Source organism: Callospermophilus lateralis, chromosome 3 (genome assembly GCF_048772815.1).
Source record: "Callospermophilus lateralis isolate mCalLat2 chromosome 3, mCalLat2.hap1, whole genome shotgun sequence".
NCBI lineage: Eukaryota > Metazoa > Chordata > Mammalia > Rodentia > Sciuridae > Callospermophilus > Callospermophilus lateralis.
Genome location: NC_135307.1, coordinates 100,212,476 through 100,235,353, shown reverse-complemented (window position 1 = coordinate 100,235,353; position 22,878 = coordinate 100,212,476). Strand labels below are relative to the sequence as shown.

At 36.0% G+C, this 22,878-nt stretch overlaps 1 protein-coding gene across 5 annotated transcripts in view; it reads left to right on the top strand.

Annotated features, from left to right (window-relative positions):
- Rab27a (RAB27A, member RAS oncogene family) overlaps window positions 1–22,878 on the top strand; it is an 81,835-nt gene that overhangs the window by 43,516 nt on the left and 15,441 nt on the right. For 4 of the 5 annotated variants that reach the window (XM_076848590.2, XM_076848589.2, XM_076848592.2 and 1 more), the window contains exons 2-5: window positions 5,920–6,094; window positions 14,916–15,001; window positions 16,352–16,455; window positions 21,207–21,330. In XM_076848590.2, the coding sequence (XP_076704705.1) occupies window positions 5,942–6,094; window positions 14,916–15,001; window positions 16,352–16,455; window positions 21,207–21,330 (467 nt within the window). In that variant the 5' untranslated portion in view covers window positions 5,920–5,941. Of the gene's footprint in view, window positions 1–1,337; window positions 1,397–5,919; window positions 6,095–14,915; window positions 15,002–16,351; window positions 16,456–21,206; window positions 21,331–22,878 lie in introns of those variants that run through there. The other variant, XM_076848591.2, reaches the window with a different exon arrangement.

Sequence of the window (22,878 nt, the reverse complement as noted above, 5' to 3'; positions counted from 1 at the left end):
TCACAATAGAGGAGTACATTACATTCATACCGATAGCTTTTAATTCCTGATTAAAAGCAACTAAAATGAAGTTTTCTAGCCCTGAAGGAAAGAATACAGACAAAGCAAAATATATTAGAAAATGATTGGACACTTTAAAAAAAAATAAGGATTGGGAATTTTTGGAGACTTGGAACCTAGCTCAGCACCTTTGCTAACTTAGCTGGTTTGTTTCAGACTATTCATTTTCCTTCTCTGGGCCTGTTTCCTCCTCTGTGAGGACATAGAGCATTCAACTGGAGAAAACACCCAGCTCTTGGGTTCAATCCTCAGCACCACATAAAAATAAATAAATAAAATAAAGGTTAAACAACCACCACCACAACAAAAAATTCAGATATTAGAATACCAAAGTAACTTTTTTGATGGATAGAGACCCCAAAAGTAATGGCACCTAAATATAATTTCTTTCTATGATTTTTTCTGAAGTTGTTAAGTTACCTAATACTAAGTTTCAATGACTGAAAACACAGGGTAAGCAACGTGCTTAAATTTTTTCGGTGGATTATCTCACTTAGTCTTTAAAACAATCTAGCAAGGTTATTAATGTTGTCAACTCCATTTTACAGCTGAAAGAATGGAGCTTAATTTAAAGAACTTGGACCAGATTATACAGAATAAAGGAGTTAGAATTTGAACCCAAACCTACATGTCATCACACTGAGAACACATCATCATTAGGTGGTGTAAATCTTGTACAAACATTAAATTATCTTTAAGGGTGATGATCAGATAAAATAAAATTCTGTATGTCTAGAGTACTATTTGTCTAGAGTATCATTTATGACAAATGGTAGCATTTCAGTTAATATTATCTCTCCCCCTTCTTTTATTCTCTCCACTAACATAGGCAAGTGAGGGAAAATTTATCTTTCAAAAAGTAGCTGGTCTACCTAGTGTAGTTTAGAATGATTCTGCCTAATGATAGAAGAACTTAAGGTTGGATTCTGTGATTGACTTTAACATGAAGCCTCATGGAGAATTTGAGTGTGTGTGTGTGTGTGTGTGTGTGTGTGTGTGAGAGAGAGAGAGAGAGAGAGAGAGAGAGAGAGAGAGATATTTCTCCTTTCCTCTTATTTGAAGTCATTTTCTTCTTATTCCCTGAAAAACTATTAAGATGTATTTTATTTTTTAAATAAGGAAGAAGATCCCTGACTTTCTCTCACCAGGCAACTATCACCACACAGAACATGTTGAGGAAGTGGGTGTTCCTTGCTTTCTATTGTTAGTCTGATGAGAATGAGGGTGGAGAGCACTTTGGAAAAATATTTGTGTAAGGAGGAGAGACAGAAGTGAGCTGAAGGAGAAAGTCTTTCGTGTGTCCCAAACTGGGGTCCCTCGAAGAAATTTCCTTAAGGTATTTAGACATTATTTCCTCAAGGTAACCAATGTGTTACCTCAGGTTCAAATGCTTTTAACAGGTCATTATTTTCTATTTTTTTCACTTTTTAGGAACTCAGTGTACTTTCTTATGGTTCTAGGAAAGGAAGGAATATTGCCTGCATGTTGACCCATGGAAGCTAGAGTGCTAGATGCTGCTGTTGATAGAGCTAATATTTACACAGACTCACTGTGTGCCAGGCACTGTTCTAAACCTTAATAATAACCCGATCCTTACAACAGTTCTCGGAGATAGCTTAACTATTGTGCTTCATCAAAATGTGTTGGTGGAACTTTCTTGATCTTGCTAGAAGATGCTAATGGAAGGTTTTCCACATAACTGTATTTCCAGGGACACCTGATTTAAAAGAGCAGTTGCAAACTGTCTTGCATTGTAAGACTGTGAAGTATAAAATGCACCCCAATTTTAAAGAAGTTAAAATAAGAATCCATATGTATGTTCGAATTAAGAGAATAAAGAAAATGTAGCATATACATATAATGGATTACTGTTCAGCCATAAAAAAGAGTGAAATCCTGTCATTTGCAACAACATGGATGGAACTGGAGGAGTTATGTTAAGCCAGGCACCTGATGGCAAGTACCAATGATCTTACTCATGTGGAATGTAAGATGGTCGGTTTCCTACAAACTGGGAGCAGAATGGCAGTTACCAAAGGCTGGGGAGAGGTTGATCAATGAGTATCAAGTCGCAGTTAGATAGGAATAGGAAGTTCTGGTGAGCTATTGCATAGTAGAGTGAACATAGATAACAACAATGTGCTATATATTTCAAAAAGCCAGATGAGAGGATTTTTAAAAATGTTTTCACTAGAAAGAAATAATAAATATTTGAGGAGATAGATATATTTATCTTGGTTTAAACATTATGCAGTGTATATACATGTATCCAAACAGCACAGGTTACCCCATAAATTTGTGTACTTTTATGTAAAAAATGAATTTAATAAAGAATAATTAGTAAATAGGATATCACTCCCATTTTACAGATGAGAAACCTGAGGCAAAAGAGGTTAAATAAGTTTTCCAAAGTTATACAATGGCATTTGAATCTAGGGAGTTTGGTCCTAGAGTCTTTGCTTTTAACTTTCATTATTTCCTCTCTCTGCTGTGCATTGGCTTTGAGCCCATGCCAAGACGTGGACAGGCAAACCAAGAATTGTGCCAAATTGCAAGGCACAGTGGCCCACGCCTGCAATCCCAGTGACCTGGGAAGCTGAAGCAGGAGGATCTAAGTTCAAACCCAGTCTCAGCAACTTGGCAAGACACTAAGCAACTTAGCGAAACCCTGTCTCAAAATAAAAAAGGATATGGACGTAGTTTAGTGGTTAAATACACCTGGGTTCAATCCCTGGCACCTCCTGCTCCTGTCCCCCAAAAGTTTTTAGAACCACTTTAATTTGGCCCTTTAAATTAATCCAAATTAATATAAACCCATCAAATTCTTTTGAACAAATATAAGCTTACTAAAATGGATGAGAGTATTTTATATGAATTTGAATTTGTTTTTAAGTTGATCAAACTCTTCTGAAATAGAGGTATTTATTTAAAATAAGTTGTAAATGGTTAGAAGCAGCCACAAAAAGATCAGAATTCATTTGAAAATGATCCTTATTGGCTCAGCAAACTACCCTGAACAAATAAACTAATCTTTTATGCTAGAAAAGTATGTTTTGAGGTGACCAGAGCCAGTTTTAGAAATTCTTCTGGGTCTTCAGAGCCAGACTGATGTCCAGAATAGGAAGGGAGTGAGCCAACACTTACTGAGAACTAGTATATACTAAGTGTTGTTCTGAGCATACCACAAACGGTATCTCCTTCAGCCTTCAGGTAGTCGGTGATAGCTTCCTTTTTTTGTAGAATGGAAACCTAGATATCTACGGCTCAGAGACATCCAAGTAGTTGGTAGATGGAAGGTTTGGGATTCAGAATCAGTTTTGCTTGACTCCATGTGTTTCTTACTTATAAGATATCATACCACTGCCCACTTTTAAGCCCAGTATGCCTTAGGAAGAAAAGGAGCAACCAACATGAAGCTTTGGGTAGGATAGACATTGCCCTGTCAATCAGGAGAGCAAAGTTCTAGGCTGTGCACACCAGTCAACCTTTCTGGGTTCTGTGTTATCTTTAGAGAACCAAACTCAGATCACATTATTTTGGTTTTCTTTTTCCTGCATTTTTCCTTGGCCCTGGTCTTTACATACTCATCAAACACCTATTTTCTTTCTTTAGGATTAGAAAGCCAAACCCAGAGAGTCAAAGGTCTGAGTATTTATTTTCAAATTGAAAAAAACAGGCATTTGCAGTCTGAAAAGTGCAAACTATGATTAATGTTGATGGTATCTAAATCTTCTATTTGTGGAACTTTGTTAGTTTTTCCTGAATGATGCCTTGGTTAGTATTTTATCATGAGTAGAAAACTCAAAGATCATTAGCAGACTTACCCATATGATTTTTCACCTATGGAAACTAAACACATTTAATTATTGGTAGAGCAGAAATAGTTTCATCCAAGTCTTTGAATTCCACTCAAATGGGTTTAGAAAGTTCTAGAATATTGATTCTATTGGTAGCAAACTTTTCTCCCGTCTTAATTGATATAAAAACATAGAAATGACCAATTTTTCCAAATTAAAAGAGGAAATAAGGTAGCCACAGTGTGTCTTCTTTTACATTCTTATTGTAAGATTGGAGCTGCTTTCTGCTTCAATTTGAGGGGACCTCCAACTTTGCCCCCGTTCTCAAATGCCTAAGTGTTATCTGGACCTGCTTTTAATTCTTAGGTTTTATTTCTGAATAACTTGGAACTAAGTGAGGTGCTATGATAGGCCTTGTTGAGATGTTTATACTCAAGTAGTCATCTTTTAGAGAGGACTTCTGTTGCATGTCATTAATACTGGTCACCCACACCTGCATACAGAAGCTATTAACATGGGAAGCTCTCCTTGGTAAAGTGCCACCCTGTATAGTGTGCAAACAGTACTATGAATGTTTGTAGAGGCTCTGCCCTTATCCACTGGTCAGTCATGTCTAAGATGTGAGGTCCCAGATCTGCACTAAGGCTCTCTGAGGAAGTACCTTGCAGTGAATCTTAGGTATCAACATTAGGATTTTTGAGCATAAGGTAAGTTGTTAAGTTGAGGATGGGTTGGGGGAGGCAATCTTGAAAATCAGAAAATGTCCTTGCCTGAGATTTTACTAATATTATATATCTATAGAAACAAACCTCTAGAAAGCATTGAGTATTACAGCAAAGTTTCAGAATATGGGCCTTTGTGGAAAGGACAATGAGAGAAAATAGAGGGTGTCTGGCATGTGTGTGGATGGGTAAATATGTGCATTTAAATGGGAAGGTAGAGTTGTCAGTGGTAATGGGATAGCTGGTTATTTTTCTGATTTTTCAGGAGAGTTTATTGGCATTAGAAATACAGGGATAAAAATAAATAGACCTTTCCCAGGGAGACAATTCATTTCTAGTTGGACTAGTATTTTGGATTGACATCTATTTAGAAGATAAAAAAACAAATAATGCAAAACGATGATGGTAAAGGACCCAAAACAACCATGGTTAGGTATTGCTGGTACAAACAAAATTTTCTTCTTTAAGGTGGACTTTTATTTTAGTCAGTACTGAGAAACTGGATTTTCAGCAGTTTTTGTTAGAATATCAGGTGTAGGTGTAGGTAAATAAGCCTTTAGCTACAGATCTGTGGTATCTGAGTACTAATAGCCACAATATGAAACTCAGTAAGCAGTAATATTCCAAGAATTCTGATTTAGTAAATAGTATATGTTAATAAGGCATAAAGGAGCTACGACTCAAATTTTACTTATGAATTAGCAATGTCTTTGAAGGAACTTTAATAACATATAAAAATGAATAGGATAAATGAAATTGCTTAGTTGTCAAAATTAAAAGAAAAGCTAGTGATCTAGCACTAGAAAACTGAAAAAGAGGGAGACTTGAAACCACTTGCACTCTAAGAATTTCTATGATACCTTAAAACATTGTCCTTCCTCCTTTCTCTTATCAGTTCTTGCTCTATTTTCTTATTACTGATTATAATTCTCATTGGTACTATAATATGTATGTTAAATGAAAACTAAACTGTTATTTACTATTTCAGTAGCATCTCATTTAGTGAACTATTAGGTCCTCAGGGAAAGTGAACACTATGTAACCCTCTCTTCACCGAATGCCTAGACACATAGGTTCTATATAGAAGCACTTGTTGAACTGAATTTTTTTTTAAAATATGTTTTAAAAATAGTTGCCAATGGAGTTTTTACTTTATTTGTTTATTTATATGTGGTGCTGAGGATTGAACCCAGGGCCTCACACATGCCAGGCAAGCGCTCTACCACTGAGCCACAACCCCAGTCCCTGTTGAACTGAATATTAAGTGGCCACTTTGTTAATGGATAACTTAATGTTTTCTAATAGACTTTAATAAATATTCATTTGTTTATATTTTTCAGGTGAATCACTGAGTGCTTCATTATGTCTGATGGAGATTATGATTACCTCATCAAGTTTTTAGCTTTGGGAGACTCTGGAGTAGGGAAGACCAGTGTACTTTACCAGTACACAGATGGTAAATTTAATTCCAAATTTATCACGACAGTGGGCATCGATTTTAGGGAAAAGAGAGTGGTAAGTCCTATATTCTTCTGTATAAAAATATAATCTCTGAGTAACATTTGCCTGTTTAGTTTTCCTTCATAGGAATTAGGAGAACAAAAGTCAGGATCTAAAATTAAAGGGTGCCTATGAAAGTGTGTTACACTTAATCTAGGCAACAGGATTGAAAAGGCTCTGCTGAAGGATGCATAGAAAACAAGGAGACAAAGTAAAAATGAACAGTTTTTTTTTTTTTCAAATTCTCCCTTGGTTCTCTTTTGGCCTGTACCTTACCTGGAAAACTCCACCAAGTTTTTTGTCTACCTTTGGAAACCCTGCCAACCGCTCTGCCCGCATACCCCTGTTTTGTAGGTGTATCACACCTTTGGTAACTTATCATTTTATTTTATTTTATTTTTTTACTGGTTGTTCAAAACATTACAAAGCTCATGACATATCATCTTTCATACATTTGATTCAAGTGAGTTATGAACTCCCATATTTACCCCAAATACAAATTGCAGAATCACATCAGTTACACATTCACAATTTTACATAATGCCATATTAGTGACTGTTGTATTCTGCTGCCTTTCCTATCCCCTACTATCCCCGCTCCCCTCCCCTCCCATCTTCCCTCTCTACCTCATCTGCTGTTGTTCAATTCTCTCCCTTGTTTTCCCCCCCTTTCCCCTCACAACCTCTTAACTTATCATTTTAAATGGCATTTATCTTAATTAAAGCCTCAGAAATTCCATGTGGCACATTAAGGGGTGAAACACATCTCTGTGACCAGGAGGGTGAGATTAGAGTAGGAGTGGGAAAGGCTAGTGGTGAACGTGATGTTCTGCCTAATGATGAGGGGAGCGGTTTAATATATACATATATACAAACACATATATACATTTGTGTATACATATGCACATATGCATATATGTATATAATAAGCAAAATTCATATATGTATGTGTGTGTATATATATATGTATGGGATCATAGGACTGAAAGTTATTTTAGGGGTGGAAGGGAAAGTAGGAGGTCACCGTGTCACAGTTGCAGAATAGGGAAGATGGCCATGTACTACATTTCTTGCTGAAAAAAATCCAGTTACCATGAATCAGATCAAGTTGTCAGGAGATTAATAACAAGAGCCCTTCCATGGAACATGTTCTGTCCGAGGAGCTACAGGGTCCCTGGCTGCCAGGACAGAAGCATTCATTTCCTTTTACCCACTGTAGGTTGTTTTCTTTATAACCAGAAAGACTTAAAGAACCACTGGGTAAGAATAGGATCCTAATTTGATTTTTAGTGTTGACGTATAATTAATTTCATAGTTACAGGTTCTGCATCTGCAGATTCAGCCAAGCCCAGCTTGGTACTGTGTAGCTCAGCCTGCAGTGATCCTGTCTCTGCTACACATGAACAGACTTTTTTCTTGTCATTATTGTCTCAATAATACAGTATGGCAATTGTATTTCATAGCATTAATTTTGTATTGGGCATTATAAATAATGTAGAGATGATTTATGTATTTGGGACAATATGTGTGGGTTCTGTGTAGATACTACACCATTTTATATGATAGACTGAGCATTTGTGGCTTTTGGTATTTTTGAGGGTCCTGGAAACCAATGCCTGCAGATACCGAGGCACGACTGTATATGTATGTGAAAAGTTTTGATAATTAATTGTCATAACTTTGTTTAAAAATAGATTTATTGATATGTAAAGCTTTGTAAGCAAAATTCATGTATTTGAAGTGTAGATTTCAATATTTTTAAGCATATTCAGAGTTGTATAACCATCACAACTATTTAAATTTAGAAATCCCATACCTGTGAGTACTCTCTCCTCATTCCTTCTGCCCAGTGGCCACTATGTATCTCTTTGGATTTGCATATTCTGGATGTATTAAATAACAGAGTCATGTAATATGTGGGCCTTTATATCTGGATTTCTACACTTAGCACAATGTTTTCAAGGTTTGTTCTTGTGGTGTGTGTCAGTTACCTCATTCCATTTTATGTCTGCATAGTATTCCATTGACCTATTGATGGACATTTTAGATGTTTCTCTTTAGCTATTATGTATAATGCTTCTATTAACATTAATATTCAATGTTTTTCAAGTGGGTATATGTTTTAAATTCTCTTGGAAATATGCCTACAAGTAGGATTTTTGGCCATATGATAACTATGTTTAATCTTAGGGATGTCTATATTCTTTCAAAGGTTCTACACCATTTTGTATTCTTAACAGCCAATATATGAGGGTTCCAGTTCCACCACATTCTCACCAACACTGGTTATATTTCTATTTGGTTCTAACCATTCTTACCTGCATTATATGAATACATAACATATGATTACTTCTATGTTGTGCATTATAAATATGTTTATAAATATCAATTATAAGTAGAAAAAGAATAAAAGCTAAAACATTTCTAAGGAGGAAATTTATAACTTAAAATACATATATTGATAAAAATATCTCATCAGTAATTTTACCTTCTACCTTAAGAAACCAGAAACAAAGGAGTAAGCTAAGCCAAAAGCAAGCAGGGTGGAATGAATAATAAAGATTAGCGTGGAGCTGGATGAAGCAATGGAGCAGTCCTATAATCACAGCAACTAGGGAGGCTGAGTCAGGAGGGTCACGAGTTCAAAGCTGGCCTCAGCAACTTAGTGAGGCCCTAGGTAACTTTGTGAGATCTGTCTCAAAATAAAAAGGGCTGGGGATGTGGCTCTGTGGTTAAGCAGTTAAGCACCCATGGGTTCAGTCCCTGGTACCGAAAAAGAAACAAAAGAAAAAGATTACAGTGGAAATAAATAAATGATCTTTTTCTTGAAAAGATCAGCTAAATTCCTAAAATAATAAATGAAAGGACAACTCTACCAATCTTATATAAATAAAAAGTTTGTGAAGAAATATTATAAACAACAGTATGCCAACAAATTAGATAATATAGAAGAAATGGAGAAATTTCTACACACAAATAACTGAAACCAACTTAGGTATCTTAAGTAGACTTGTAACCAATAAGGTGATTGAATTACAGTTTCCCACAAAGAAATTGTCCAGGCTCAAACAAGTTCACTGATGAATTTTATCAAACGCTTAAAGAAGAACCACTCCTTCCCAAACTCTTCTAGAATATAAAAAAGGTGGAAACCTTCCCAACTCATTTCATGAGGCCAATATTGCCCTGATTCCAAAATCAAAAAGACATTCTGAGGGTGGGGAAAAAACTACAGAATGAAGTCCCTTCTGAATATACACAGCAAAATACTAGCAAACACAGTCCAGCAACATTTAAAAAGGATTAAATATCATGACTAAGTGGAATTTATCACAAGAACGGTAAGGATGGTTTGCCACATAAAAATCAATTAATGTAATACACTATATTAAGAGAATAAATAAATAAAACCACATGGTCATTTCAGCAGACATAGGATAAATATACAATACCATTTCATGATAAAAGTACGCATCAAATTAGGAATTAAAGGAATGTTTTCAACCTGATAAAGGCCTCCCATGGCTTTTAGTATATACTTGGTGAATATCTGAATGCAAGGATGTCCTCTCTCATCACTTCTATTCAACATTTATTGGAGGTTCTTGCTCAGGCAGTTAGTCAAGAAAAAGAAAACATATCCAATTGGAAAGGAAGAAATAAAATAGCAAATAACACGATCTTGTATATAGAAATCCTGAGGAACAAATATATACCAAACAAAAAGACTATTAGAACTACTAAACAAGTTCTCATGCAGTAATAAAGATTAGTTGACATAAATTATATTTCTATGTATTTCACATGAACAATTGGAAAATGAAAGTTAAAAAACAATTTATAATAGCATCTAAAAATTCAAATATTTAAGAATAAATTTAAAACGGAAGTGCAAAATGAATACTATGAAAGCTTCAAAATATTGTTGAAAGAAATTTTATTTTATTTTAAAGAGAGAGTGAGAGAGGGAGAGAGAGAGAGAGAGAGAGAGAGAGGATTTTTAATATTTATTTTTTAGTTTTCGGCGGACACAACATCTTTGTTTGTAAGTGGTGTTGAGGATCGAACCCGAGCCGCACACATGCCAGGCGAGCACGCTACTGCTTGAGCCACATCCCCAGCCCTGAAATAAATTTTAAAAGATCAAAATGAATGGGAAACAATTCCATGTTCATGGATCAGAAGACTTTATATTGTGCAGATGGCAATATTCTTCAAACTGATCCATAAATTTAGTTCAATCCCTATCAGAATTCCAGCTGGCTTCTTTATAGAAATTGCAAAGCTAATTCTAAAATTTGAATGGAATTGCCAGATATCCAAAACAATCTTGAAAAAGAATTGAATTGAAGGACTCATACTCCCTAATTTCAAGACTTCCTATAAAGCTACAGTAATTAAAATAGTGTGGTATTAGCAGCAGGTTAGAGATATAGATGAATACAGTAGAATTAAGAGTATAGAAATAAACTTTTATATTTACAACCAATTCGTTTTTACCTAGGCTATCAAGACCATTCAAGTGGGAAGAGAATAATCTTTTAAACAAATGATGTTGCTGTAACTGAGTAGTCACATGCAAAAGAGTGACTGTGAACCCCTGCTTTCACCATATACACAGTTAACTCAGAGTGGATTAGGGACCTAAATGTAAGAGCTAAATCCATTTTACTTATAAATTTGTTATAACACACACACACACAGCTTTAAGCCCCAGTCGACTCCTTCACTGACCTTTAGTTTATTTTTTATTCAATAAGTTTTTGATGCTTTGTTTTCATTTTCATTCATCTCAAAGTATTTTATAGTATCCCTCATAGTTCTTCTTTGATTCCTTGGTTATTTAAGAGAGGGCAGTTTAATTTCTACATATTTGCAAAATTTGCTATATTCTTGATATCTAATTCTATTCCATTGTGGTTGGAGAACATACTTGGTATAATTTCAGTCGTTTTGAGTTTACTGAAACTTGTTTTATGGCCTAACATATGGTCCGTCTGTCCTTGAGAATGTTTCATGTGTATCTGAAAAGAAAGTTTATTTTTCTGTTGTTGGGTGAGTCAAATGGTTTATAGCTGTCTGTTATATCTAGTTGATTTACAGTGTTATTCAAGTATTCTATTTCCTCATTGACTTTCCTAATTATTCTAGGATTTAAAATGCAGTACTGAAGTATTTAAGTATTATTGTTCAGTTGCCTGTTTTTCTCATTCCTTTATCTTCTTGATGGGTTGAGCCTTATATCATTATTAAATATCTTTCTTTATCTCTAATAACAATTTTGGTTCTAACATCTCTTCTGTCTGAAATTATTATTGTCACTCCAGCTCTCTTTTGCCTACTGTTTGCATGCCATATTTTTTACCCAGCCTTTTACTTATAACCACGTTGTGTTATGGAATGCAAAGTGTGTTTCTTGTAGTAGTATATAACTGGATATTTTTTTTTAAAGAGAGAGGGAGTGAGGGAGAGAGAGAGAAAATTTTTAATATTTTATTTTTTAGTTATCGGTGGACGGACACAACATCTTTGTCTGTATGTGGTGCTGAGGATGGAACCCGGGCCTCACGCATGCCAAGCGAGCGCGCTACCGCTTGAGCCACATCCCGAGCCCCATAACTTGATATTTTTAAAATCTGTTCTGTCAATCTCTGCCACTTATTTTGAGCTTTTAATCCATTTGCATTGAATGTAATTACTGATAAAGTAGAATTTATGTTTGCCATTTTGCTGCTTGTTTTCTATGTTTTAAGTCTTCTTTTTTTTTGTTTTAGAGAGAGAGAGAGAGAGAGAGAGAAGAGAGAGAGAATTTTTTTTTTTCAGTTTTTGGTGGACACAACATCTTTATTTTATTTTTTCTGTGGTGTTGAGGATCGAATCCAGCGCCCCACACATGCCAGGCAAGCGGGTTACCGCTTGAGCCACATCCTCAGCCCAAGTCTTCTTTTTGTCTCTCTATTTCTCTATGACTCTTTATTTTGTGTTCAGTAGATATTGACTAGTGTACCATTTTAATTTCCTTTTCATTTTTTTACTCTATATTGTTATTTTCTCTTTAATTCCTCTGGGTATTAGAGTTGTCATCATAATTTTTAACGATGTCGTTTTTATGACTATTAAGGTATCTTCAATACTATACAGATCTTTGATCTTATTTAGTTTCACTTTCTCTCCTTCTTTCTGCTGTTGTCATGCAAATTACCTTTATACACTGCATGCCCATCAACACAGATTCAGAATTAATGTCAAATACAGTTGTATTTTAATCAGATGGAAGAAAAGAGTTACAAACAAAAATGTATTTGCAGTTTCTTTCATATTTACTTATGTAATTACCTTTACTGGTATTCTTTATTTCTTTTTATGGATTTGAATTATTATCTACTGTCTTCCTAGCTCAATCTCAAGAACTGTCTTTAGTATTTTTCTTGTAGGGCATTTTCTATTTTGTTTGGAAAGTCTTGATTTCTCCTTTAGTTTTAGATGATTAGCTGTGCAGGATATAGAATTCTTGGTTGGATAGGTTTTTTTTTTTTTTTTTTTTCACTTTAAAAGCCACAGGTTTCTGAGATGCTTTTTATTTTTCTTCATTCTGTTTTTCTGTTCTTAGACTGGATAATCTTAATCGACCTATATTTAAATTTATTGATTATTCTTTTGTTAGTTCACATCTGCTGTTGAGCCCTTCTCATGAACTTCCTTCCTTCATTCTCCCTCCCTCTCCTTCTCCCCATTCATCTTTCCTTCCTCCTTCCTCGTTTTTTCCTCTTTGTTTCTTCCCCGCCTACCTCTTTTTTTCAGTGCTAGGGAACAAACCTAGGGCTTTGTGCATGCTGGGCAGGTGCTCTACCCATGAGCTACATCCCAGCCCCAGTAATTACATTTTCAACTCCAGAATTTCTATTTACTTCTGTTTTTATATCTTTCTCTTTATTGCTATTTTCTTAAAAGTCATTGTTCTAATGCTCTTTTTTTTTTTTTTTTCATTCTTCAGTCATGGTTTCCTTTAGTTTTTTGAACTTATTTCAAATGGCAGATTTAAAGTCTTTGTCTTTGACAACTGAGCTTCCTGAGGAACAGTTTTGACTGGCTATTTTTCCCCTGTGTATGAGTTATACTTTCCTGTTTCTGTGTTTGTCTTATAATTTTGTCAAAAATTGGACATTTAAAATTGTATGATGTGGCAATTCTAGAAATCAGCCTCTCATTCCCTCTTGGATTTCTTGTTTTTACTGTTCATGTATTCTGTGACTTATGCTTTACTTCCTCCTTGAGAAGAACCTCAAGGTCAGTCAGAGGTGAGAGATTAGGACCTTTTTAGGTCTTTCCTGGGCATCTGTTCAGTCTTGCACACAATTGGCCTTGCAAGTTCCAAGCAATATTTTGGAGATTTAAAAAAAATCTCCCTGTGGAAATCTCCTTTTCTTTTCTTTTCTTTTCTTTTTTTTTTTAATTAGTTTTCGGTGGACACAACATCTTTGTTTGTATGTAGAGCTGAGGATCCAACCCGGGCCGTATGCATGCCAGGCGAGCGCGCTACCGCTTGAGCCACATCTCCAGCCCTCTTTTTTCTTTTTAACATGTTTTTGATTAGACTTTTGTTTGCCTCAACTGATAATGCTACCCCTGGTAGCTGTGTGTTATAATTACTGCTGATTATTTTTAAGAACGACTATAGAGATATAGCTGTAATTATTGAGTAATTTTCTGAGTGTGGACTGATGGAGACAAGACTTAAGGATGGAGCTTTTTTGGAAGCTTCCAGAAAATTCTCTGAAGATGGGGCTTGTAGGGAGCTCCAAACCTGTTCCACCTCCCTTATCTATGGGCTCACTGCTGGGCTAAGGGTTTCCACAGCTACTGTAATTGTGCCTTTGTTGGTGTTTTTTTTTTTTTTTTTTTTAGTTGTAGATGGACACAATACCTTTATTTATCTTTATGTAGTGCTGAGGATCGAACCCAGGGCCTCATATGTGCAAGACGAGCACTCTACCACTGAGCCACAACCCCAGCCTGCATTTGTTGGTTTTTAATGCAACTACAGAACTCAGATGAGTGGGATAGGAATAGGGCAAATTAGAGCTCACTGTTTTTACCCAGATTTGCCTATTTTTCATGAATAAATGATTCTCCTAATGTTGCAAGCTATTGTTACTTTCCAGATTTTGTAAAAGTTGATTTTGACAATTTTTGCTACAATTTTTACCACTTTTATGGTGGAGCTTTGTGGAGGTCCTTTCCTTGATGTTCCAAAATGCTTCCTATAAAATTGTTTTAAGAACATTTTAAAAGATGGGACAGTGGGGGTCGGGAGGCTGGGGTGGTAGCTCACAGGTAGAACGCTTGCTTAGCATGTGTGAGGCACTGGGTTCAATTCTCAGTACCCCATATAAATAAATAAAATAAAGGTCCATTGACAACTAAAAAAATATATATATATATAAAAACACGGGACATAGAAAAGCCATAGAAAGGCAATATTTCTTGAAACTAGTGATCTGAAGGAATTTTGGGGAAAGGTAAGTTGATTATTGCTTTATGTAAATTTTTATATTATTTGCACATTTTATAACATATACATGTATTTTTAATCTGGTAATTGGAGCTCTTTCTATTTGTATAATATACTTCTAAAGTTTGTAATGCATATATTTTAATAAAAATTATTGTGTTATCCAAATGCAATTATTTGATATAAAATGCCATCATGCTTATATTCTAGATGGGATTCTCTTGAGAAGTTTAGATGCTTTGGGGATTTGTACTGAGTAGAAAGGCAAGACAAGAAGAGTTAACTTATCTCAGAAGTTCTTTTCTCTTTTACTTTGCTATTTTAGGTGTACAGAGCCAATGGGCCAGATGGAGCCATTGGCAGAGGCCAGAGAATTCACCTGCAGTTATGGGACACAGCTGGGCAGGAGAGGTATGCAGTCTTCAGTTATGTGCTCCTGACTGGAGGAAGGAGACAGCTACACTCTTGACACAGTGACCTGAGCAGGGGAAGCCAGCCAATTAGCTGATTTGCACCTGGATAAGATATGCTACCAATTTAGCTGTAAATTTATTAGTCTGAGATGATAATGGTGGCATTATTTTATACAAGTACCAAGGAAAAATGAATCCTTTTCAAATTGGACCTTCTTACTTGAGGACTTTTTCTTTCATTATTTTTTTTTAAGACTTGTACACTTTTCTTCATGTACTGTTGCTGTTACTCAACCATAAGAAAGTTACAGAGTTACATGCATTATTACCTAATGGTGGAAATCTAGTGGAAAATCTGGTTGGAATTAATTTGTGTGGTCAGAGGTTACTTGACTAAAATAAACCACATGACATCTTGATCTAAGGTTGTTTTAGTTAGGTACAGCCTGTTTTATCTCACAGTCTCCTTGAATGATTTTATTTATTTATTTTTAACATTTTATCATGAAAAACTTCAAGCATGTACAAAAAGTAGAGAGGCTAGTACAATGAACCCAGATACCTGTTATTCAGTTTAAGCAGTTATCAAATTGTGGCCAGTCTTATTTCTTGTACGCCCATGAGCACTTCTCACTCCTTCCTCCCACATTATTTGGAATCAAAGTTGAGATATTGTATTATTTCATTTGCAACTCTTTTGGTATGTATCTCTAAATAATGAATTCTTGTAAACAATTGGTTAAAATGTTTGAGAAAAACCTAACATTGCTGATTAGATGATGAATTTATACCAATGTTTCCTTCCCTGGAGCCTGCCTGTCAGTTACAGGCTTGTCGTATATATAATCAAGGTGAGAAGAAACTGTTAGAAGAAGAGAGGATAGATAGTGGGATAAAGCCTTGGAACAAGGCAGAGTACCAAGAAAGAGTAGGGAATATCATTCCCACCTTAAAGCAAAGAAACATTATCAGAGATAAGGGAATTAAAAGATCACGGAACATTTTGTAATGTCAAGTCAAGCTTTCACAGAAGGAAAACTTACACAGCAAGCATTTTTGCTTTCGGCTTAATTAGCTAGTAATTATACAATAAATTCTTGGCTGAGATTGAGAGATCATGAGCTAGTTCTCCTTAAATCCGTCCAGCAGGCTAGGTTTTCAAATCACATGGACTGCTAACACATGAACTTATATAAGTGGTAAATGCTGGTCCTATGCACTTTTGGAATGGCATCATAAGATTTGTTATTGAGGAGCTTTTGTAAAGAGGCTGAGGGCATTGCTAGCAGCTTATATTTCAGGAATGGGGCTGTGGTTTAGGTGACCAATCTGTTTTTTATGATCCTAGGTTTCGTAGTTTGACAACAGCATTCTTCAGAGATGCTATGGGTTTTCTTCTACTTTTTGATCTGACGAATGAGCAAAGTTTCCTCAATGTCCGAAACTGGATAAGTAAGTGTTATTGTTTCCCTGCCTCTGCTGCCTTCACCAGGGAGTAGAATACCCGCTTATATCTACTTATGTTGTAAATTCTTTTGGAGGAGCTTTTAGTGTAAATGCTGTTTAAAAGAACATGGTGTTTAGCTTAGGACCAAAGATGACTAAAATACTCTGCTTTTACTAACTCTGATTTGTTAGATACTTCTGTGCTCCAGGTACAAAAGAGCATTTTAAATGTCATCATTTAATAAGTCTGTTGCACAGAGGAAATTCTTATCCCCATTTTACAGATGGGGAAGTAATTAAATCTCTAAGCATCGCTTGTCTCTTGTGTGCTATCAATTCTTGTATTATCCCTACATGTTAAGGATATATTACATAGATGTGGTTATCTGTTGAAGGCTTAATGGACCCTATTTCTATATCCTTTCTCTTCTTGGAAGCCCCTTCTCTGCTTTTGGGCTTAGAGCTTCTGCTAAGAGAACCTGACATGGAAAGTTCTAGAACTGCATTGGCAAAAGTCATCCCTTCATTTTGGGCTTTCATTTTGGATTTTTAAACAGATTTGAACCTCTGAAATGATTGGTTTATAGCAAAGGCAAATCTCACTGTATGACCAAATAACAGCTTTCAAATGTACATTTTCTTTGAATATTTTAATATAACCCTAGAGAATCTGTTAGAGAAGCCTGTGATGTTACATTCTGAACATCCAAATCTTTAAAACACTTACTTAAAAGTAATACTTAGGGTTGGGGTTATAGCTCAGTGGTAGAGTGCTTGCCTAGCATGTGTGAGGCACTGGGTTCAGTCCTTGATACCACATAAAAATAAATAAATAAAGGTATTGTGTCCATCTACAACTAAAAAATGTTTTTTAAAAAGTACTACTTAAAAATTACTTGGCTTTCTTGGATTATGAAAGGACAATTGGTTATTTTTTGATAGTAAAAAATCTTATTTTAAAAAATAATCTTTAACTTAATTTACTTAGCATGCTGTGCCCTTCAGAGCATTTTCATGTATTTTGTTTTTGATCCTCATCATCACCCAGCAAGGAGATTCTGGTAGGTGTGTCCTTATCCCAGGGTGAGGACCCTGAGTCTGAGACAGTAATACACTTATCCAAGGACAGGGAGCCTTTGGCTTTCTGTTCAATGGTCTTTTATGCCCTTTCTCAAGTAAGTTGATCACTAAGAGTTTAATTCTTTATAAATATGGATTTCCCAAATGTTGTTAGGCTTACTAGGCTTCGTTTTGCTAGATGCCTGGTTGATTCTCACACTTTGCTATTTCTCTCGGAGCTGAATGATGATGGCAGTTCCTAATCTCTCAGTCCTTATTTCTTATCCCCTCCTTCACATCATCAGAACAAGTTCTGGAGTTTTCTTTTTTTAATTTTTTTTTAGTTGTTGATGGACCTTTATTTACTTATACGTGGTGCTGAGAACAGAATCCAGTGCCTCACACATGCCAGGCAAAGTGCGCTACCGCTGAGCCTTAGCCAGAGCCCTGGGGTTTTCTAAAACGTTTAGTAAGGGCCACTAGAGATTGCTCATAGAATCTTAGCATTGAAAGATAATGAACCCACCTGCTTTTCACAGGAAGAAACTGAAATTGAGACATTAGATAAATCTTGCCCATCCTTTTAAAAATTATTTATTTATTCTGAATTGTTATATATGACAGCAGAATGCAATTAATTTCATATTACACATATAGAGCACACTTTTTCAAGTCACTGGTTGTTCATAAAGTATTTTCACATCATTTGTGTCTTCATACATGTATTTAGGGTAATGATGTCTAAATCATTCCACTGTCTTTCCTACCCATATCCCCTCCCCTTTGTCCTATCTAAAGTTCCTCCATTCCTCCCATGCCCCCTCACATTGCCATTATGAGTCAACATCCTCATATCAAAGAAAACATTCCGATTTTGGTTTTTTGGGATTGGTTTACTTCACTTAGCATTTTTGGGATTGGCTTACTTCACTTGGCATTATATTCTCTAACTCCATCCATTTACCTGCAAATGCCATGATTTTATTCTCTCTTAATGCTAATATTCTATTATGTATATATGCCAAAGAAATCGTGCCCATCTTATTAGCTAGTTAGATAAAGAACAGAATTATGCAAAAGTATGAGTATGTATGTTTGTATTTTGTTTTATTTTCTTTGGAAAGTAAAAAAAAAAAAAATTCTTATTGTCCAGTTAGGTAAACTTAAACATATTAAAGATTTCCTATCTTTTCAATGGGAAGCATTCTCCTGCTTCACCCCCATATAAACAAAAAAGAATAATGTTGAATGTCAGAGGTGGTAATATGAAATCTTAATTAGAAATGAAAATTTGTTAGTTATATGTATATGTTATTTTTCCTCTATTAACATTTTGAATATTATAGAGATCATCTATTTCTTCTGCTTTTAAAAAAATTTTGGTCCAAATACTAGCTTAAATGTATGTATGCATATAGGTAGATAGGTAGATAGCTTGTCAGCACAAAGGTAGAGAAGTAGCTATCCTGGGCCCTGGTTGGCCAGGGAGAGAAGTATGGCTCTGCACTCTCCCTTTGCTCCCCTGAGCTGTCCCTTAGGTCTTTCTTCATCTGGTGAGAATCTCTCCATGCCCTTTTGGCGAGGGAGATAAGTCTAAGGGTGAGCCTGGATCAGTTTAGGAGACGGAACAAGAGCCAAGTCCTACCCAGATTGAAATCTGAACGGAATCAGGTAGTGTTCTCACTCCCCTGCTTTCCTGGAGTTCAGAGGTGTGAGCAGCATGGCCAGATTTGTTCCTCACCCAGGGCCAGCTACTTTGTAATGAGACTTGAAAAGAGCCTAAATTTCTGTAGCCTCCCACATAATGCTGTAAGAGCCCAACAACATCTATTTTTCATATTTTGCCCTCTATTTTTATTTTGATTATCCCTTCTGACTGGAAAGGCCTCTCTACAACCACACCATTTAAAAAAACAATTAGAGTTATGCCTGTTCTTTAAAATCTGGCAAAAATTAGCCTCTGTGAAATTCTCTGTGATCAATTTTATCAGAATAAATTTTACCTCCTCCTCTTGATCCCTGTTCAAATCTTCACTGTTTGTCAGGTCCTTATCACATACCATCTCAGCTTGTAGCTATTTAGGTATATGCCTTTGTCTTTAGTGAGATTTTCTAAATAAGGTATTAATTTACTTTTTATTTAAGTAATTCACATGGTACGAAAATAGTTAAAAAGAAAACATCACCTATAATTATACCTCCTAACATTTCTAAAATAAAGACTATTAACTATTATTTTTAGTAATATTTACATAGCTGTTGTAAATGCTTTAATTCTTTAATTCTGGGGTTCTCAAATGTGAGTGTGTGTTGGAATCACCTGGAGGGTTTGTTAAAAATCAGATCCCCTTCATCTTTACCCACTGTTCCTGACTCCATAGATCAGGGGTAGGACCTGATAATTTGCATTCTAACAAGTTCTCAGGTGATGCTAAGGCTGCTGATCCTCAGACCTTACCTGGAGAATCACTGAATTAACTCATTTAATCCTCACCCTAAGTATTGTCTTATCACCTTTTCTAGATAGGGAACTAAGGCAACCAAATAGCTTCCGCAGGGTCACATGGCTAGTCAAAGGAAGAGCTATTATTCAAGCCAAGGCAAATGAGTCCATTTGCATAGCCATTTGAGGTGTTAACAGAGCACATAGCCTCTCTGGAGACCACAAAGGCTCCATGGTGGACTGACCATAGAGCAAGTCTTGAAGGAGAGTTGTGAGTAGATGGATAGTATGTGCAGCCGTCTGGAGGGAGGAAAAGATCCACTTTCCTGGAGACAGGCAAAACACAGTTTAGTTTTGCCTATGTAGGTTTTGTTACCTCTGCTGTCCCTCGAGGGCAAAGGACAGTATCTTGAAATTCCATGCAAAGTATCAGGCCTGTGTTCATTCTTAGGAAATGCCTGCCGACTTTCTCTTGATTTTATCTATAATGGATACGACTTCATAATGAGGAACTAAACTATCAACCTTTTGGTTAACGGTGACAAAAAGTAAATTAGGCCATGAACTTTGAGATAGGCCTTATTGTGAAAGTCAGGGCTACTGTAATTTCGTTCTGTGATGTAAAAAGTAAGACTTTATCTTCCTTCTTTGGGAGATTAGACTATTTAGTATAGTGAAGATATTTTGTTTGATTCATTGCTTTTTAATAATTATGCCTCCTTACACATTTTCAGGTGAAAAGAGAAAAAGTCTTGGGATAAGAATTGCAATCCCTTGGTTCTGGTGACAGAATCATTTACTATTTATTCTGTGTCTTCTGTCTTTACTGAATCCTGTATCTTGTTTGTTTTAAATAGGTTGATTCTGCCTTATAATAATAAAAAGTAGGTGAAAAACATTTTAGATAGAAATAGTTTAGTCTATAGAAAGATAGTTCTTTTAAAAAGGCCATTGCTAATGGAAAGAAAATGTTAAAAGACAAGTGTTTTTTGTGTGTATGTGTGGGTACACATATTTTTGAGGGTTATCACAGTCTCCTATCATACTGAGATATGTGTTAAGGACTGGAAGAAGTGTTATATTTCTACCCCATACTTTCAGTTTTACAGATTAGATTATTGATGCTTTGAAGCATTATATTGGTTTCAAAATATGTGCATATGTTTATGGTTTTTAAAACACTTTTGTATGTATTCTTTATTAATCATGTGCTTATGTTATTATTTGCCTATAATAAACTTTCTTATATTGTTAGGCCAACTACAAATGCATGCATATTGTGAAAACCCAGACATAGTGTTATGTGGAAATAAGAGTGATTTGGAAGACCAGAGAGTAGTAAAAGAAGAGGAAGCCAGAGGACTTGCTGACCAATATGGGTGAGTATTTTTGTGGTGAAATCTGGAGAAAACATTTTCATTATAAACCTTTGTACATGACTGGGTAATAAAAAAGACAAAAATGAAAAATTAAAGCAAAAAGCTTGGATGTGGGCTTTAGGAGATGTCAAATATTTACTTTTTATATTAATATCATGATGATAGTGGGAATCATAGAAAAATCATGGGATAAGGGTCTCCCCCAGGAGAAAGACAGCTTTGACTGCAAATGTACTATCTGTGTAGAGCCTCCTTTTCAAGGTGCCAACTGGAGACTTGTAGGATAAGGAAATCCTTTATGTTGAGCAAGGAAATTTCAAAGCCAGTTCATATAATACTATAGACAGTTCTAGCATTTGAGGTCTTATTGGGTATCACAGACCAGGTGCTGGCTTTGACTGGGAGAGCCGGTGAAGAGTCCCTTTGGTTTAGGCTATTTTTATGGTGGAGGGTTAGCAAAATGCTGTCTTCCTTCTTGAGCTGTGGGAGTAGGGTCATAGTGGCAATAGAATGAATTGGGCACAACAGAAGAAGCCATCTATTGCTTATCCAAGTATCAAGGGCACCTTTACAAATGAATTGGTTTTATTTTGACCTCTGGTACTATGAGAACCAAATTTAGATACTTGCTATTAAAAGGAGGCAGTGAGAAGGATTGGGAAGGGAGGGGAGGGAGATGGAGGTATGCATGATATAAGAGTAGAAGGTGTTACCAGATAGTTGGCTTGAGAATTCAAGGAGGCCAGGGAGCGCCTTTCCTGGTTGATTCTGTGACCGCTGCTTAGTTTTTCCTTGGGTTGTTAGAGGTTAAGAAGGCCCCCAAGGCAGGGCTTATGTTAGGAAGTGGGTAGAAGGATAGGTTGGTCAGGTGAGAAGAAACCAGAATCTGGAGAGCTTTGAATACCAGGTTAGAAGATTAGATTTGGTCCCTGGAGGACAGAGGGTTGCTGAAAGCCTTTGAGCATGGAGAGATGTTATACATATTTTTCCAAATCAGTCTGGGAGCCTTAGAAGAGGTGAAATGGAAGGAGGGAAGACTAGAGACCGGGAGATTCAGCTGTGAGGAGGGTAAGGGCTGGATTAGTGGAAAAGGAAAAAGGGGTAAATCAGAAAAAACACACATGTGGGGCAGAACAGGTTTTTAAATCATTCTCAATTTGCAATTGGATGTGGAGTTACACCCAGAGTAGATGATGTTTAACCATGTTAGAAATACCTGGGGCACTTTTAATATACATATGTGTAGACCTCTGTCCTTCTGACATAGTTGATCTGGAGTTTATGAGGTAGGTTTCAAGTGAACATCTACATGTGAAGGGATCTGTCACAGTGATTTGAAATTTTGCACCAGGGGGAGTCGGGTAAGCAGTCTTTATAAGGTGTTGGTTTTGTGTCTCACACTGAAGCTTGAAGTGCACAGGACAGGGAATCAGGAAAGAAAGGTGGATGTCAAGTGGAGGAGAGAGGTAAGAAGTGAGAACCAGTTGGGACCCATAAGCATGTACTGAAATTCATGTCAGCCCTTGTTGCCTCTGATCGTAATGATGT